Source organism: Haliotis rubra, unplaced genomic scaffold (assembly GCF_003918875.1).
Source record: "Haliotis rubra isolate DU_JTF1 unplaced genomic scaffold, ASM391887v1 Scf1227, whole genome shotgun sequence".
Taxonomy (NCBI): domain Eukaryota; kingdom Metazoa; phylum Mollusca; class Gastropoda; order Lepetellida; family Haliotidae; genus Haliotis; species Haliotis rubra.
Window position 1 is genome coordinate 139,979 of NW_025765145.1, and position 20,243 is coordinate 160,221.

At 42.3% G+C, this 20,243-nt stretch overlaps 1 protein-coding gene across 1 annotated transcript in view; it reads right to left on the bottom strand.

Moving 5' to 3' along the window:
* Positions 1-20,243, bottom strand: part of LOC124266011 — a 34,173-nt gene that overhangs the window by 3,262 nt on the left and 10,668 nt on the right. Inside the window, exons 10-18 of the mRNA XM_046700827.1 lie at positions 20,035-20,111; positions 12,006-12,095; positions 11,420-11,519; positions 10,532-10,680; positions 9,190-9,317; positions 8,340-8,449; positions 6,194-6,298; positions 5,132-5,262; positions 1,484-1,575 (exon numbers count right to left, since the gene is read on the bottom strand). Coding sequence (XP_046556783.1) covers positions 1,484-1,575; positions 5,132-5,262; positions 6,194-6,298; positions 8,340-8,449; positions 9,190-9,317; positions 10,532-10,680; positions 11,420-11,519; positions 12,006-12,095; positions 20,035-20,111 — 982 coding nt within the window. The remainder of the gene's footprint in view (positions 1-1,483; positions 1,576-5,131; positions 5,263-6,193; positions 6,299-8,339; positions 8,450-9,189; positions 9,318-10,531; positions 10,681-11,419; positions 11,520-12,005; positions 12,096-20,034; positions 20,112-20,243) is intronic.

A 20,243-nucleotide genomic window follows, 5' to 3' on the forward strand; every position in this document is an offset into this window, starting at 1 on the left:
CAAGGGCATTGTAAACTGTGTCATGCAAGGAACATATTGTACAAGGGCATTGTAAACTGTGTCATGCAAGGAACATATTGTACAAGGGCATTGTAAACTGTGTCATGCAAGGAACATATTGTACAAGGGCATTGTAAACTGTGTCATGCAAGGAACATATTGTACAAGGGCATTGTAAACTGTGTCATGCAAGGAACATATTGTACAAGGGCATTGTAAAATTGTGTCATGCAAGGAACATATTGTACAAGGGCATTGTAAACTGTGTCATGCAAGGAACATATTGTACAAGGGCATTGTAAAACTGTGTCATGCAAGGAACATATTGTACAAGGGCATTGTAAAACTGTGTCATGCAAGGAACATATTGTACAAGGGCATTGTAAACTGTGTCATGCAAGGAACACATTGTACAAGGGCATTGTAAACTGTGTCATGCAAGGAACACATTGTACAAGGGCATTGTAAAACTGTGTCATGCAAGGAACATATTGTACAAGGGCATTGTAAACTGGGTCATGCAAGGAACATATTGTACAAGGGCATTGTAAACTGGGTCATGCAAGGAACACATTGTACAAGGGCATTGTAAACTGTGTCATGCAAGGAACATATTGTACAAGGGCATTGTAAACTGTGTCATGCAAGGGACACATTGTACAAGGGCATTGTAAACTGTGTCATGCAAGGAACACATTGTACAAGGGCATTGTAAACTGTGTCATGCAAGGAACATATTGTGCAAGGAACAAGGGCATTGTAAACTGGGTCATGCAAGGAACACATTGTACAAGGGCATTGTAAACTGTGTCATGCAAGGAACACATTGTACAAGGGCATTGTAAACTGTGTCATGCAAGGAACACATTGTACAAGGGCATTGTAAACTGTGTCATGCAAGGAACACAGGGACAACTAGCTGCAGATCTATGTCAGAAATGTTACAGATTTTCAGAAATGTTAATAGCATTGAAATTTGGGCTTTGTTTTGCTTTCAAAGCACTATCATATTTTTATCCAAATTGTGCAACATTTGTGTTGGTTTCACAGAGAGAAAAACGGCAGCTTGTTCATGACGTGAAAATATCTGTCAATATTTTAAAAAATGTCTCAAAAATGACAGTTGCCATTTTCAGAGGTCAACAAGGGCTTCTGTAATACCTCGGCATGATTTTAATAAACAAGAGTGATTTTATTTTTCCATTTGGGCTTGGGGGCAATTAAAAGAGGACAATAAGAATGGCATGTGTGAGTGTGTCAAATTCTATAGTATCCATGAAGACATTGTTGAGAGGGTATCAAGTTTATTTTTCCTTCAACAGCACGCTATGTCATCACTGTTTAAAATAAGAATGGGAATGACATGTTTAAATGACATGGAGAATTAAACCTTTCTGTTAGAATGGACTCAACACAGCACAACTTGATTTTGAGCTTTGCATTGTTTACCTACAGACCACGATATGAGCCAAGAGTTACCTACCCTGATCAGCTTCGTCCCATGTGTCTCTATCAGCAGCATGGTTACGGATATATTCCAGCACTTTGTTCATCTTCACTTCCTTAGCTCGGCATCTTTAAGCAGAAAAAAACAAACATTGTGTAGTAGCCATGTAACACCACAGTCATCAGGCGGTAGCCATCCGACCCCACAGTCATCAGGTGGTAGCCATCCGACCCAACAGTCATCAGGTGGTAGCGATGTAACACCTCAGTCATCATGTGGTAGCCATGTAACACCTCAGTCATCATGTGGTAGCCATCCGACCCCACAGTCATCAGGTGGTAGCCATGTAACACCACAGTCATCAGATGGTAGCCATCCGACCCAACAGTCATCAGGTGGTAGCCATGTAACACCACAGTCATCATGTGGTAGCCATCCGACCCCACAGTCATCAGGTGGTAGCCATGTAACACCACAGTCATCAGATGGTAGCCATCCGACCCCACAGTCATCAGGTGGTACCCATCCGACCCAACAGTCATCAGGTGGTAGCGATGTAACACCTCAGTCATCATGTGGTAGCCATCCGACCCCACAGTCATCAGGTGGTAGCCATGTAACACCACAGTCATCAGATGGTAGCCATCCGACCCAACAGTCATCAGGTGGTAGCCATGTAACACCACAGTCATCATGTGGTAGCCATCCGACCCCACAGTCATCAGGTGGTAGCCATGTAACACCTCAGTCATCATGTGGTAGCCATCCGACCCCACAGTCATCAGGTGGTAGCCATGTAACACCACAGTCATCATGTGGTAGCCATCCGACCCCACAGTCATCAGGTGGTAGCCATGTAACACCACAGTCATCAGATGGTAGCCATCCGACCCAACAGTCATCAGGTGGAAGCCATGTAACACCACAGTCATCAGATGGTAGCCATCCGACCCCACAGTCATCAGGTGGTAGCGATGTAACACCTCAGTCATCAGGTGGTAGCCATCCGACCCCACAGTCATCAGGTGGTAGCCATGTAACACCACAGTCATCAGATGGTAGCCATCCGACCCCACAGTCATCAGGTGGTAGCGATGTAACACCACAGTCATCAGGTGGTAGCCATCCGACCCCACAGTCATCATGAGGTAGCCATGTAACACCACAGTCTTCAGGTGGTAGCCATCCGACCCCACAGTCATCATGTGGTAGCCATGTAACACCACAGTCATCAGGTGGTAGCTATGTAACACCACAGTCATCAGGTGGTAGCCATCCGACCCCACAGTCATCAGGTGGTAGCCATGTAACACCACAGTCATCAGGTGGTAGCCATGTAACACCACAGTCGTCAGGTGATAGCCATCCGACCCCACAGTCATCAGGTGGTAGCCATCCGACCCAACAGTCATCATGAGGTAGCCATGTAACACCACAGTCATCAGGTGGTAGCCATCCGACCCCACAGTCATCAGGTGGTAGCCATGTAACACCAGTCATCAGGTGGTAGCCATGTAACACCACAGTCATCAGATGGTAGCCATCCGACCCCACAGTCATCAGGTGGTAGCGATGTAACACCACAGTCATCAGGTGGTAGCCATCCGACCCCACAGTCATCAGGTGGTAGCCATGTAACACCACAGTCTTCAGGTGGTAGCCATCCGACCCCACAGTCATCATGTGGTAGCCATGTAACACCACAGTCATCAGGCGGTAGCCATCCGACTCAACAGTCATCAGGTGGTAGCCATGTAACACCAGTCATCAGGTGGTAGCCATCCGACACCACAGTCATCAGGTGGTAGCCATCCGACCCAACAGTCATCATGTGGTAGCCATGTAACACCACAGTCATCAGGTGGTAGCCATCCGACCCCACAGTCATCAGGTGGTAGCCATGTAACACCACAGTCATCAGGTGGTAGCCATGTAACACCACAGTCGTCAGGTGGTAGCCATCCGACCCCACAGTCATCAGGTGGTAGCGATGTAACACCACAGTCATCAGGTGGTAGCCATCCGACCCCACAGTCATCATGTGGTAGCCATGTAACACCACAGTCTCCAGGTGGTAGCCATCCGACCCCACAGTCATCATGTGGTAGCCATGTAACACCACAGTCATCAGGCGGTAGCCATCCGACCCAACAGTCATTATGTGGTAGCCATGTAACACCAGTCATCAGGTGGTAGCCATCCGACACCACAGTCATCAGGTGGTAGCCATCCGACCCAACAGTCATCATGTGGTAGCCATGTAACGCCACAGTCATCAGGTGGTAGCCATCCGACCCCACAGTCATCAGGTGGTAGCCATGTAACACCACAGTCATCAGGTGGTAGCCATGTAACACCACAGTCATCAGATGGTAGCCATCCGACCCCACAGTCATCAGGTGGTAGCGATGTAACACGTCAGTCATCAGGTGGTAGCCATCCGACCCCACAGTCATCATGTGGTAGCCATGTAACACCACAGTCATCAGGTGGTAGCCATCCGACCCCACAGTCATCATGTGGTAGCCATGTAACACCACAGTCATCAGGCGGTAGCCATCCGACCCAACAGTCATTATGTGGTAGCCATGTAACACCAGTCATCAGGTGGTAGCCATCCGACACCACAGTCATCAGGTGGTAGCCATCCGACCCAACAGTCATCAGGTGGTAGCCATCCGACCCCACAGTCATCAGGTGGTAGCCATCAGACCCCACAGTCATCAGGTGGTAGCCATCTGACACTACAGTCATCAGGTGGTAGCCATCCGACACCACAGTCATCAGGTGGTAGCCATCTGACACCACAGTCATCAGGTGGTAGCCATCCGACCCCACAGTCACCATGTGGTAGCCATCAGACCCCACAGTCATCAGGTGGTAGCCATCTGACACCACAGTCATCAGGTGGTAGCCATCCGACACCACAGTCATCAGGTGGTAGCCATCTGACACCACAGTCATCAGGTGGTAGCCATCCGACCCCACAGTCACCATGTGGTAGCCATCCGACCCCACAGTCATCAGGTGGTAGACATGTAACACCACAGTCATCAGGTGGTAGCCATCCGACCCCACAGTCATCAGGTGGTAGCCATCTGACCCCCCAGTCATCAGGTGGTAGCCATCCGACCCCACAGTTATCAGGTGGTAGCCGTCCGACCCCACAGTCATCCGGTGGTAGCTATGTAACACCAGTCATCAGGTGGTAGCCATCTGACCCACATCTAACACCACAGTCATCAGGTGGTAGCCATCTAACACCACAGTCATCAGGTGGTAGCCATCCGACCCCACAGTCATCAGGTGGTCGCCATCCGACCCCACAGTCATCAGGTGGTAGCCATCTGACACCACAGTCATTAGGTGGTAGCCATCAGGTGGTAGCCATGTAACACCACAGTCATCAGGTGGTAGCCATCTGACACCACAGTCATTGGGTGGTAGCCATCAGGTGGTAGCCATCTCACCTAGTAGAGCTTCTTTGTACAATAAGCTAAAGGAGATTAATCATGATAATCAGGTGCCACATGCACAAAACCATTTTGGTGGTAGGACTATTGTAAGCTGAAGTATAGGAGTAAAGACATACAAAGCACTATAATCACTGTGTGTGCAAATGGGCCAATAGCTGGCTAATATCTTTTGATGAAATGTCCTGTTTTCATATGTGAGGCTGCTTACTTGAGTTGCTGTGTGTCCATCATACAGGTGATGATCCTGGCCACCACACGCTGCAGCCGGGGCTCACGGGTCTTCACAAACTGCTCCAGTGCATCCCGGACATTCTCCTGGTCCAGCAGCTGCTGACATGTCTGGAACAGCACCAACATGGTATAAGTGAGTGAGTGAGTGAGTGAATTTAGTTTTACACCGCTTTTAGCAATATTCCAGCAATATCACAGCAGCGGACACCAGATGGGCTTCACACATTGTACCCATGTGGGGAATCAACCTGGGCATTCAGCGTGACGAGCGAACGCTTTAACCACTAGGCTATCTCACCCTCCCTTCAACATGTCATAACCTCCTGACTGACACAGGCTCTTAACACATCTGGAACAGCACCAATATGTTCACCAACATGTTATAACCTCCTGACTGACAGGCTGTTAACACATCTGGAACAGCACCAATATGTTCACCAACACGTCATAACCTTCTGAATGACAGATACACAGGCTGTTGGCATTTCTGGAACAGCACCAATATGTTCACCAACATGTTATAACCTTCTGAATGACAGATACACAGGCTGTTGGCATTTCTGGAACAGCACCAATATGTTCACCAACATGTTATAACCTTCTGAATGACAGATACACAGGCTGTTGGCATTTCTGGAACAGCACCAATATGTTCACCAACATGTTATAACCTTCTGAATGACAGATACACAGGCTGTTGACATTTCTGGAACAGCACAAATATGTTCACCAACATGTTATAACCTCCTGAATGACAGATACACAGGCTGTTGGCATTTCTGGAACAGCAGCAGGTAGGTTAGTTGTTCCAGTCTTCACTCCACCAAGGAATCACCACACATGAACATTGTTTTCTACACAATGCCGCCAGACCTGTCACACACTTTAAGGTCATGATACTGTCTGCTTCCAGCTATTTGTTTATCACCACCCTGGGCAATATTCCAGCCATAAGGCATCAGACTGTAAATAATCGAGTCTGCACCAGACACTGCTGCTGGCTACATACATCTTGATACTGTCAGGTGACAACACATACCTCCTTGTTCTCTGCGTAGTAGATGAGTATCTTGGCAACAAGCAGGTAGTTGCGTTCGTCCATGGAGCGGAATGGCAGCTGCAGCAACAGTTGCAGCAAGTCCCCCTGCACGGAAAACAGCAGAGAACATAGGATAAAACAGGAAGCAGCACATGCACATTCTATTTATTGCAATCAATTTCCTGCTACCACAGCAATGCATCTAACGAGTGCTTGAGTAACAGTGTTAGTACTGCCTGTGATTCCATCGTGTGGAAAATTTGTAACAAATGCGTACTATTTCAATCCTCAGTATGCCTTTCTTTTTCGGTAGCTCCCTGATTATTTCAACCAGTATTTCCAGTAAAGCAATTAGAAAAAGTTAGCATGCTAAATTAGTGATACATTTATCCAATAAACAGCAACAGTGGATGCCCAGGTGTAACATGCATTTTTCAGCATTGTGAAAGAGAGAGGAGCCATATTAATTACCCTCAGAATCAATGAGAGCTCAAGATAAGATTTAGCTCATGTGGGTACTGTACCCACTGTATTTTTTTGGAGTGGGTATTATGAATGTTGAGTGGGTATTTCATTTTCCGTTACCCACTGCTTTTAAATTTGTGCGTATTTCAGTCATTTTACTCACATAAGTATTATGTCATTGAGTAAGTTTACTAAGCAGGTATGTTCTGCCTTATGTCATACCTAATCAAAACCATCTTAAATCTATTGGAAATGATTTCATAAAAAATCACTCATCCTATACTGACAGTACAACACTAGTCCTATACTAACAGTACAACTTGATAGCAATCGATGTCTTTTTCATTACGCAAGCGATGTTTTAAATATATATTCCGTACGCATTTGTTTTAAACTTTTTGCATATCTAACGTTTTAAATGCGTAATTGGTACACAACAACTAATTTTTAATTGGAAATTTTCTATGCGTATTTTACCCAGATACGCAGCTTATCTGGGCCTCTGAGGAGCCTTAATTACCCTCAGGACAGTATTTGTAAGTAAGCAGACAAAAAATGATCTACAGTAAACCATGTAAATAGTGAACACATTGACAACAAACTGTCCGATATAATGAAGTGTTTTGTTCTGTCCCAACCACTTGCTTTATATCTTAGATCAAATGCCAATAATGAACAAACTAAACATTTTTATTCATTTCAGATAGGTATACAAAGACAGGGACTACACAACTCCATGTTAGGGCTGGTTACATATTGGCAACTCCATGTTAGGGCTGGTTACATATTGGCAACTCCATGTTAGGGCTGGTTACATATTGGCAACTCCATGTTAGGGCTGGTTACATACATTGGCAACTCCATGTTAGGGCTGGTTACATATTGGCAACTCCATGTTAGGGCTGGTTACATATTGGCAACTCCATGTTAGGGCTGGTTACATATTGGCAACTCCATGTTAGGGCTGGTTACATATTGGCAACTCCATGTTAGGGCTGGTTACATATTGGCAACTCCATGTTAGGGGCTGGTTACATATTGGCAACTCCATGTTAGGGCTGGTTACATATTGGCAACTCCATGTTAGGGCTGGTTACACATTGGCAACTCCATGTTAGGGCTGGTTACATATTGGCAACTCCATGTTAGGGCTGGTTACACATTGGCAACTCCATGTTAGGGCTGGTTACACATTGGCAACTCCATGTTAGGGCTGGTTACATATTGGCAACTCCATGTTAGGGCTGGTTACACATTGGCAACTCCATGTTAGGGCTGGTTACATATTGGCAACTCCATGTTAGGGCTGGTTACATATTGGCAACTCCATGTTAGGGCTGGTTACATATTGGCAACAGAGAGTTACAAATTTTCAAAGTAAGAAAATATAGTTACTAGTATACAAAGTAAAAAACTGAGATTAGTAGTCCCTTGAAGTTCAGTATAACCTGAGTTTACTGTACTTAGACATACTGTATGAGTCACTGTCTTATCATTTCTCATAAATATCTATTATCATTGTTCTCACAAGTAAAATGTGACAGAAACACAAAATCGTGAATTTCAACAAAATATGTATAGACTGTTATTGTGGGCTTTTAGATAAATAAGCCACTATATACCTAACAAAAGATTCTTGACTTGTAGGAGATGATGTAATAATTTCAGTAAAGTTACAAACCTGAGCACAGATGGTTTCAGCACTTTCAATAGCCATCAGCTCCAAAGCCTGCAGAGCATCTCTCAGTGTGTCTGAATCATTGCTGCGGCACAGCTCCGTCAGCGCTTGGGCTGGTAAACACAGGAAAACACAGAACACAGATAAACACAGGTAAAGAAGGACTACATCACCGGTCTATTTACAACCTCACCTCAGTCCTGGGCAGGATCCATTTCTGTCAGACTGAAACTGGTGAAATGGAGTTTACTGTTAAGTTCAAGATAATAACTTCACTACTATGGTGGCGTGTTCTCTGCCTTCACTGGCTCAGGCTAAAGTCAGTTTATATTGACATCCCACTGATAACCCATCCCAGGGAATAGCAATGATGCCCCACTAAGACACGGTACACTAACTCTGAGCCAACCAAGGGCTGTGGGTAAGCCTAGTGGTTAAAGCGTTCACTCGTCATGCCAAAGACCTGGGTTTGAATCCCCACATGGGTACAATGTGTACAAGCCCATTTCTGGTGTCCTCCTGCCATGATATTGCTGGAATATTGCTAAAAGCGGCATAAAACTAAACTCACTCACTAACTCACTGAGCCAACAAGTCCCTGTTTTATTCCTATAATGACAAGCCTAAGACAGGGTAACAACAAGTACCATCTTCTAACAAACCATGATGAGGCCAGGGATTGAACCACTGGCTAGCTCTCCAGGCAGACACTCAACCACTAGACGATAGGGGCAGGTCAGACTGACCAAGATGTGAGGTTTACTATCACCCTGACACAACAAAGCCAGTCACTCATTAGTTCAGTGACAGACATGAGTTACTGGCCCATCCCTCCAGACCTCCAAACTCGTACCTGGGATGTTTCTGGCAGTCAACTGGGCCCTGATGTCAGAATTGATAGCCAGCTCATTGAAAATACTGGCCACGGACTGCTGACAGGCAATAGTTCCATTACATGCAGCATGGGCCAGATCCTCCAAACTGAAACAGATAAATAACATCTTCTTCACATGAAATACATGAAAGACTTTCATAATGTCATTATCTTTTTAAAATTATGAAACAGAACAGTTTGATTATTTGGTTGGTTGATTTGTTCTTTAACGCCGCACTCAGCAATATTTCAGCTATATGGCGGCGGTCTGTAAATAAATCGAGCCTGGACCAGACAATCCAGTGATCAACATCATGAGCATCAATCTATGCAATTGGGATATGACGACATGTGTCAACCAAGTCAGCGAGTCAGGCCACCTGATCCTGTTAGTTGCGTCTTACGATAAGCATATGTTACTGAAAACAAATTCTAACCCGGGTGGATCTTCATGGGTTTAGAGATGTGAAGTGTGTGAGCAAAGGTGATCTGTACAGGCTGTTTAAGAAATACTTCAGCTATTACACAGCCGCCAGTAAAATCATTGATGTTCAGATCATGCAGATCATAGTAAACACTGTGATTATGTGGGTGGAGCATTATGTATTCAGTCAAGTCTTCACTGTTGATCACCCATTCATGGACAGTGAGAGCCACACTAGGTAGAGTCACAGGATCTTCACTGTTGATCACCCATTCATGGACAGTAAGAGACACACTAGGTAGAGTCACAGGATCTTCCCTGGTGATCATCATTCCATAGATAGTGAGAGACACACTGAGTAGAGTCACAGGATCTTCCCTGGTGATCATCCTTCCATGGATAGTGAGAGACACACTGAGTAGAGTCACAGGATCTTCCCTGGTGATCATCCTTCCATGGATAGTGAGAGACACACTGAGTAGAGTCACAGGATCTTCCCTGGTGATCATCCTTCCATGGATAGTGAGAGACACACTGGGTAGAGTCACAGGATCTTCCCTGGTGATCATCCTTCCATGGATAGTGAGAGACACACTGAGTAGAGTCACAGGATCTTCCCTGGTGATCATCCTTCCATGGATAGTGAGAGACACACTAGGTAGAGTCACAGGATCTTCCTTGGCCATCACCCTTCCATGGATAGTGAGAGCCACGCTGGGTAGTCACAGGATCTTCCCTGGTAATCACCCCTCCCAACACCTGTGCCAGTCAGCTCTAACCTGAAACTACTGTGGACCTGTTCTAGCACCAATTGGACAATTTGAAACATGGAGGAGATCATAAAATTCATTGTCTGTTTTCCCCAGCAGTAGGTCTCTCTTTCCGCAGCTGTCTTACCCATGGTCAGCAATGATGACACTCTTGTTCTCCTCGGACTGGTTGACGATGGTGGAGATGGTGGCAGCGGCGGCCTGCATCACGCGGGGACTCTGGGAGTGCAGCAGCGCTGTCAGCTTGCTCACGTTGCCCATGTTCACAAACGTGTCCTGGTAAATACACAGACTTATGTCACATTTCAGTATAGATCCAACCTTAATGCCAATCCTTACACAAGGAGTGAATTGGATCAGACTGACATTTGCCTCCTGAGCTTGCACAGCAGGATTTCTACACTTTCTGCAGCATACATACATGATTGTAACACACATATAGAATACTACAGGAGATCTAGTTATACACCAGTCTTACCAAGTTAGGAGTAGGAAGTTCACAAACTGAAACTGGATTATGAAAGAGGTAGCTGTGTTACTGACTTCACAAGAAGCATGTGCACTACGTTATTCTTTATCACAACGCTTCAGAGCTAATTCTTACTCCTTCATCAAGTGAAATGGAGCAAGAATTAGCTCTGAAACATTGTGACAAAGAATAACGTGTGTTTGCCACTGATATGGCAATGTCCCCCGTCGCTAAAGAATGGAATATCTATATTTACTACTTTCTATTTTTTGGTCACATACAAGATGCCTGTAATGACTGGTGTCTGCATAATCACCCGATGTAGGCTGCCGACATAATTGAAAACATTGGGTGCAATGTTTTATGAGATATCAGTTTGAAAAGTGGTCATAGTGTCGTAGTCAGGTTAACAATAGTGACTTTGAACATAAGGTCAAGGTCACCCAAATCGACTGGTATCTGCGTAATCCCCCAATGTAGGCTGTCACAAAATTTGAAGACATTAGGTACAACAGTTCATGAGATACCCCCCGAACGCTGTATCACCTGTATCGACGGGATGGTGAGCAGCTCAGTGATGGCCTCCAGGGCGTGTTCCTGGGTCGACTCATCAAGCTGCAAGGACAGCGACATCAGGATGTCCAGGCTGCGACAACCACGGAATTGAGCTTCACGTTCATTTCTTTATTCACATTTCAATTAATTCACATTAATTATAGAATTGTCCCTGAATGTAAACATTTCATTCAGTGAAAGTACTGGGGTGATGAATGTCCAATTTCTTAATTATGTTGATTCCATAAAATTATCCTTTTTCAGAGGTACATGAACTCAACAAAAGTTGAAAGATTTCATTGATTTCTTTTAATAATTGAAATCTTCTTTTCATTGAATATATGTCAAAGTTTAATTGAAATATTACAACCTCAGACACCACATTTAAACATCTAACACATCCAAATGTTTCTGTAGGACCATTTTTTTGAACATGTTCAAGAAGAAAACGTGCCACAAAATGGGCTCCATAAGTACTATGATTAAGTCAATGTTAAATTATGGGAGATACGACTACTGGTGGTACGGTCACTTCATGGGGAAGGGACATAACTCCGTAACATGATGACAGACTCACCCTCCCTCTGCCACAATCCTGAACTTGTTGTCGTCGTTAGCAGCTGCCATGATCGCCAGCTCACTTGACGCCTGCCGCTTCTCGTTCAGTCTGAACAGGTAAAAACACTGTATCTCAAACTGAATTATCTAATCCTAGCAACAAGGTGAAAGTCAAAGAGTACAACACATCTAAGATATAGATGACATTTGGAAACTTTAGGCTAACAGAAAGTACAACATATAATAAAATATCAAGAAGACAACAAAAAGCGACTATGTGTGGATTTAGTGCATTATAAATATCCACATTAATACATTATCATAACAACAGCTCAAGCTAATGACTAACCCTACCCACATCCCAATACAAGCAGAACAATGTGCTGTGCCTTGATTGTTAGCGCTATGAGCATACCTTGTGTGGAGTTTGTCGCTATATAAATCGACACATTATTATTATTATTAACAGTTCCTGATCAATAATGTAATTTTTGGAGTAAAATTGATATTTTATACTTATCCTGACTCATGCTCTTTTTGCTTGTCTTCTTCTTCTTGCGAACATAGTGGAACACTTGTATCTCCCTAATTGAAGCTCCCTTCAATTTAAAATCACTAATTAGTATTCACCACGAGTTACCTCCTTTCCACAAGCGCGGGAACGAGGGCGCCACCTCTACCCATGTGCCTCACTCTCTCCTCATATACTGAGCCCAACATTTGAATTTACAGGGAAATCCAAAGTGTTATTTGGGGAGGATGGGAGGGCTGACCTCATGAGTCAGGATAAGTATAAAATATCAATTTTACTCCAAAAATTACATATTTTTCCTTATCCTGACTCATGCTCTTTTTGCTTGTAGCATCCTACGGAACGGAGGTGGGAATATCTAATACTTTGGATTTTTAATAATTAGTGATTTGAACTGTGATGATTGTAATAACCCTATGGGAACTTCATAAAGGCACTGAACTGATGAATTCCTGCTGCTAACTTATCAGCTGCCATATAAAAGGTTATTACCATGTACTTATTATGATAAAGTATATATAACATTAATACAATGCTTAAGACTAATAGACTTAAGCTTGTTAATATGCTAGTATAAACTCCTTTGAGTTTGTTAGCTAAAATACTTTAAGATATAACATAGTACTAAGCTTAAGATATGATTAAACTTAAGCTAATTATATAATAGCAAACTCTTTAGAGTTTGTTAGTTAATATACTTATATGATATAGATATAATGCTGAGCTTAAGATATGAATAAACTTTAGCTACATATATAATAGCAAAAACTCTGTAGAGTTTGTTAGCTAATATATTTTTATAATATGAGTATAGTACTGTGCTTAAGCTATAATTAACTTAAGCTACATATATAATAGCCAAACTCTGTAGAGTTTGTTAGCTAATATATTTTTATAATATGAGTATAGTACTGTGCTTAAGCTATAATTAACTTAAGCTACATATATAATAGCCAAACTCTGTAGAGTTTGTTAGCTAATATATATTTATAATATTAGTATAGTACTGAGCTTAAGATATAATTAACTTAAGCTACATATATATAGCAAAACTCTGTAGGGTTTTGTTAGCTAATATATTTTACAATATGAGTATAGTAGTGTGCTTAAGATATAATTAACTTAAGCTACATATATAATAGCAAAACTCCGTAGAGTTTGTTAGCTAATATATTTTACAATATGAGTATAGTAGTGTGCTTAAGATATAATGAACTTAAGCTACATATATAATAGCAGAACTCTGTAGAGTTTGTTAGCTAATATATTTTACAATATGAGTATAGTATTGTGCTTAAGATATTATTAACTTAAGCTACATATATAATAGCCAAAAAACTCTGTAGAGTTTATTAGCTAATATGTTTATAGTGTAACCATAGTACTAAGCTTAAGATAAGATTAGACTTAAGCTAAATGTATATAGCAAAATAAACTCCTTAGAGTTTATTAACTAATATACTTTTATGTTAAAAACATAGTACTGAGCTTAAGTTATGATGAAACTTAAGCTATATATATATAATAACAAAACTCCGTCGGGAGTTTTGTTAGCTATCTGCTTTATAATGTAAACATACTGCTTAAGATATGATGAAAACTTAAGCTAATTGTATAATAGCGAAAACAACCCTTTAGAGTTTGTTAGCTATGATATAAACCTAGTATTGAGCTTATGAAGGAAAACTTAAGCTACATATATAATAGCAAGAACTCCGTAGAGTTTGTTAGCTAATACATGTTATAATGTAACCATAAAGCTTAAAAATATGATGAAACTTAAATGAGAAATATATAATAGCAAAACCCTCTTTTTAGAGTTTTGATAGCTAATATACCTATATGATATAAACATAGTACTGGCTTAAGATATGAATAAGCTTAAGTTACATATATAATAGCTAAAACTCTGTAGAGTTTGTTAGCTAATACATGTTATAATATAACCATATTGCTTAGAAATATGATGATACTTAAGCCAAATAGCAAAAACTCTTTAGAGTTTGTTAGCTAATCTACTTATATGATATAAACATAGTACTAAGCTTAAGATATGAATAAGCTTAAGCTACCTATATAATAGCAAAACTCCTTAGAGTTTGTTAGCCAATATATTTTAATAATATGAGTATAGTACTATGCTTAAGGTATAATTAGCTTAAGTTACCTATATAATAGTAAAACTCCAGTAGAGTTTGTTAGCTTAATTAACTTAAGCTATGTATAAAATAGCCAAAAACTCTGTAGAGTTTGTTAGCTAATGCATTTATCATGTAACCATAGTATTACTCTTAAGATATGAATAACTTAAGGTAAATATATATAATAACAAACTCTGTAGAGTTGTTAACTTATATATTGTATGATGTAATAATCATAGTACTGTGATGATAAAAGGAACTTAAGTAAATTATATATAGCATGAAGCTATTTAGTATTGTTATAAGATAAGTAAAATCTGTTAGATTGACTTATCTTCTCAGAGAACTGTCAGCTGTTGTGCGAGGACCATGGGATCAATTGGTGTATACCTGGGGCGTCCTCGGTGGTGATATCTCTCAGATAATGGTTTGCAACCACCATATCGAGTTCAGAAATAAACCCTCCATTATTTCAATCACATTTGTGTAGAACATTTGTAGAAGTTAAGCTATAATATCATGAGTATTAAGCTCATGGAGGGTCGGAATAGGTCCATCCGCGCCATATGCACGTAGTATGACAGTTCTGATCCAAATGGAGATATAGTACATGAGACTTCACTCTGCGTAAGTTGATGATAGAGGAAATAATCTGTTGCATTTTTCCTCCTGTTTGGTTTGGTGGAGATAAATTTACAGTGCTCTTGCTGGCCATCTTGATAGAATCATCGTATCATGGGGTCCAAGTATGTCATCAAGCGTGTTCATAAACCTCACTTGTGAGGTGTTGGAGCACTATATTCATATCCCCAGGTTTGGCGTGAAATTTCCGTTTATTCTCCAAACAGAAGTTTAGTAGGTTTACTAACCATCAAGTTGTGTTAATTAAACTGATGAAATTCAGCTGTAGTCTGAAGCGCTGTGGATTTAGATCCCACTTGTATCTTCGTCTAGGTAATTAAGCTCGCGAAGTCCTTGGCGATGTAGGTGCACAACCAGGTGTGTCTGTCCTCGTTGAACTTTATGTAAAATCGCCTGACTGCCGATCCCTCGTCTTAACTTGACAGGGGAGGTCTCTAACTTGAAGAAAGGCAGTCTAATCATGAATGTTCAGGTTAACTGGACTGTAATGAGGCTTGCTCGTTCACTGATATATAGTTGTCACTTGTGACGTAAGTCTTGAACTGTGAATAGAGATCGACCTCTGTGTAGGTCGTTGTCCCTCGCGGTCCAATCAGAACAAGGCATTTTGATTCTGTATAATACCCGAGCTGTGATGTCACCGGTGTAGCGGGAAAAAACCCACCTTGAATACCGTATACCGGGAAATTTTCAAGGTACTAAAATTTCGAGGTTTGAGACCCCCAGAGCTTTCGAGGTGATTTAAATTTCGAGGTTTCGGGGCCTAAAATATATAAATATTTTAGACAGTTTGAATTTCGAGGTTAGAAGAAAGTGGCCACAAACATGACTTACCGGATTAATACTCAGTGAACTATCGGCAAGTAGCCAGTGATAACTGCCGTCTGACTGTTATAACTACCGGTATACCAGTCCATGGCAGAAATAATAGTAATGAAAACAACCCTTTGATCCTTTGTTGTGATAAATGACCGATGAAACACTCTGTCGGCAGTGTTCAAACATGACGCCATTTTTGCTCAGACGATATTATTTTTTTAACAACTAACTATAAGCATGTATGCATGGGTCTCTGCTGAAACTATGTTGTTGTTAGAAAGCTGACAAGTTGACCTCTTTAGCGAAACTGACCAACTGCACGGATACCTTACAGCCCCAGGATGTTTGTGTAAACCATCCTTAAAGATAGCGCATTCATCAAACCTGGCATCACCGATGCAGTCCGTTTGGCCAGAGAGTGACATCGAGTGTATTGACAGTTGGTTTGACTTCACATGTAAGACACTGATTGAATTACCTATTTTCTATAATGCATGTTGTTCTGGACCAACAATTGCAACACAATTAAATAGTATCGACACCGCATTTCTGTTGTTTGTTTATTAGTTTAGACATGCATCAAAGAGTTAATGAGCATGTCAGGAAGTCATTGGTTGCCAGCAGTTGAAATGCTTATCGATAGGAAATCTAACCCAAAGGTTTGAAGTTCGGAAAAATTCATGGATATAATATTTTCGAGGTTGCGTTTCTAACCTCGAAAACCTCGAAAATTAGATACCTCGAAAATTTCCCGGTATACGGTAAATTCTTGTCGTTGATATTAGCATAAACGTCGGTCTTCACCGTAGCTTCCCGAAGTTATCCGAGTGACCACGTGTTTCGAGGGTTAATGGTAACCGAGCGAAACCTCCGGCGCGAAATATCTCGCTCTGTAATTTTATGCTGGGTAGGTTATTTTCCTGGTTGTCGTGAAAGTAATTTCAGTTTTGAATATAATTCCGACTTCCTTATAAATAAGGGTATAAACAACTTGCAAGTTGTGAGCTTGTAGACTGTATACATGAATGTATCGTCATAATTGTAGAATTAGCGTTGAACTTGTTGTACATATTTCTTCTCAGAAACTTTGGACGATTAAGAGTTATACTCGCTGTAACAAGGCTGCTGTTCAATTCGATGATATTGAATAGTCTGCAGATATCGCGTAATGGTCGCGCATGTAGATAATCGTATCGTCGTCGGGGTTGTATATTAGCAATTTATACGGAATAGTTGATTTCTGTGAAGATCTATGAAATGTCGTTGACTAATAATACAGCGGCGTTCTGTGTTGTAAATAGCCTGAGCAATTATCTTAGCGTAGGCTTATAGGCGGCATCTGGCATACAGTTGATAATCAACTTATCGCGGCGTCTTGAAACGGACTGGCAGTAGCTATATATGATGCAGTGGCTAGTATATGGAAACCTTGGAGGAGACTTCCTCGGTGAGCGCTGGAGACTTCGCGAAGTTCTCGAAGTATCCCTTCTAGATCTTCTGGGTGAAGTAGACTTGGAGCCACTTAGCCTTAGCGACCATCGCGAAGGTGTCGAGAATCAAAAGCCGATTAGTATATATATATATATATAAATATATATATGGCTTGCCGTGTGACAGCCTCTGTGTTTAACAGGATGTGGGATCGTGGCGCTTGCCTAAATAGGGCGCATGGATCATCTTATCATATTCAGAAGTAGGTGTTCACGAAGTCTGGTGATAAGTGTCTAATTGATCGTTCTAGATCTATTTAGGGCCAGCGAACATCACGTCTCGTCATGGATTCAACAGAACCAATATACGATTGTAGTTCTTATACTTGATATCGATGATCAACTTGTCTATGGGTTGATCTTCTCGGAGACTTGTGAGGAGCGTTGATAGTTTTGCGAAGCTCTTGTATAGTCCCTCGATGTCCTTCTAGATGATGATGATCTGGATTCAGGTGTCCGCGCATGCCTTCGCGAAGCTTCCTCTGCGTCGGTCGGGGAACGACGATATGACCTTAGCGAAGGCTTCCGTGATGTCTGATGGTCGAGTCCACATCTAGGGATGAAACCGCATAAGGTGATGATCTATCCTGCCTTCGCGAAGTCCTTCGCGAAGGCTGTATCTAGGTTCTTTCGCCTTGGCGAAGGCTGTACATCTAGGTCCTTTCCGCCGGCGAAGGCCTTCAGAAAGCTGTACATCTAGGTCGCCGTCAAGGTGGTCCGTGACTTCGCCAGCGAAGGTGACATCGTCCTGGCTGCTACGTTGGACGGGGGTGCCTCTGGGGTGCTGTCACGTTGGAGCCTTGGCCTTGGCTTTCGGACCCTGCTACGCGAGATATTGGTCCTCCATGATGTTCATAATTTGTCGCATCATGTCTTCTGGGATGGTCTGCGGCGGTCGTCGGTGCTTTATCTGCGGTGTTAATGGAGGGGTCCACGGAAAATCGTCCGACATCAGTGTAGAGGCATCAGGCTGCATGGTGATCTCTGCTGATGCGTTGTAGCTAATCCCGGTCGTTTCTTGTGGCGTGCGTGGGGATGATGATCAGCTGATCATCGTAGAAGTCCAGGTCATCGGCTGGAACAATCTCGGTTGAGAAAGTCTAGTAGACTTCGTTGATTTTCCCTCAGAGGTCGACGCTGCCTGGGTGTCGCGGCGTCTGCGTTGAGTGTTGGTAATGATGGGACCCTCAGGGCGATCATCATATCTCGCGTTGGTACATCAGGCTGCATGCTGATCTGTGCCGACATCGGTCAATCTTTGATGTACATCGGTATGATGACGGCTGATCATCATACAGGCCCAAAACCGATGGGAGCGGTCTCGGTTGTTGAGATGTAGTAGAAAAAATCCTCTAGTCTTCTGCTGCGGCGATGGGATGTCTGGGAAGCAGGATGCTTCTTGGAGATGGCGGACTTCGTCCACACCTCTCGACCACTCTAGCGGAACACCACACGGGAGAGTCGGCCAACAGCAGTAGACTGGCGAGGGGTTCCGTGTATCAGTCATACTAGACTCTGCATACGCGACCTATCTGCTGTATGCGTGCAAGCGCCAAAGTAAATATTAATAAAAGGTAGAGGTGGATAAATTAGTACGCAACTGCAATGTGAATATAATAAACATGGCCGTACATCATATTAAAGGGCGGATCAGCAGCAGCATAAAAGCGTAATCTGCAATAGTACAGAATTTTCATCAGCGTAATCCACTGAAACAAACACGGTCGTCCGTGAATAAACTGTAGAAAACGCTAAATATCAATATATAATCGTTGAAGGATACTAGCTAAACCTCTATAGATGTCTATCACGAGGTAACTAACTAAATATAATTCAAAGGATATAGTGTATTGGGAGACACAAGCTCTCGTCCAGCTCACTGGGCGAAGAAGGAGAGAGTGAGGCACATGGGTAGAGGTGGCGCCCTCGTTCCCGAGCTTGTGGAAAGGAGGTAACTCGTGGTGAATACTAATTAGTGATTTTAAATTGAAGGGAGCTTCAATTAGGGAGATACAAGTGTTCCACTATGTTCGCAAGAAGAAGAAGACAAGCAAAAAGAGCATGAGTCAGGATAAGGAAAAATACATTTAATGATTTAACATAACCCACTGTGTGGTCAGTGTTGCTGATATGATAATACAGGTTATAAACCCTTGACAATGTGAATTGGTAATAAACTGCAATACAAACTGGATACAGGTTAAAGTACAGCAATATATCGTTACACTATTCCCAGGTGACAACACAACCCTCATGGAGCAGGTTCAAGGATACTTGGACCAGTATTTCTGTTGATGACACAGGGCTCAACAGCATGTCAACTTAAAGGTGTGGATCTCAAGCCTAAGATTCAGGTCACAATGGGGTGTAATGAGTGGAGATAGGCAGGTGGGAAATTTGTGTGCGCGCAGTATATATACATACTTTCCATCTTTGGCAGCCAGAATGACTTGGTCAATGTCTCTCTCCTGTATCAAGTTTTTCTCAATTCTGTCACCCATCTGAAATAAAAATGGTACAGTTTATATACATCTAATGATAACATTTTCAAAACAGATGTTTGAATGTTTTTCTTAAAGGGCAATATTGATGTTATGTTCTTTACAGAAATTCTGTGTGAGTGAGTGAGTGAG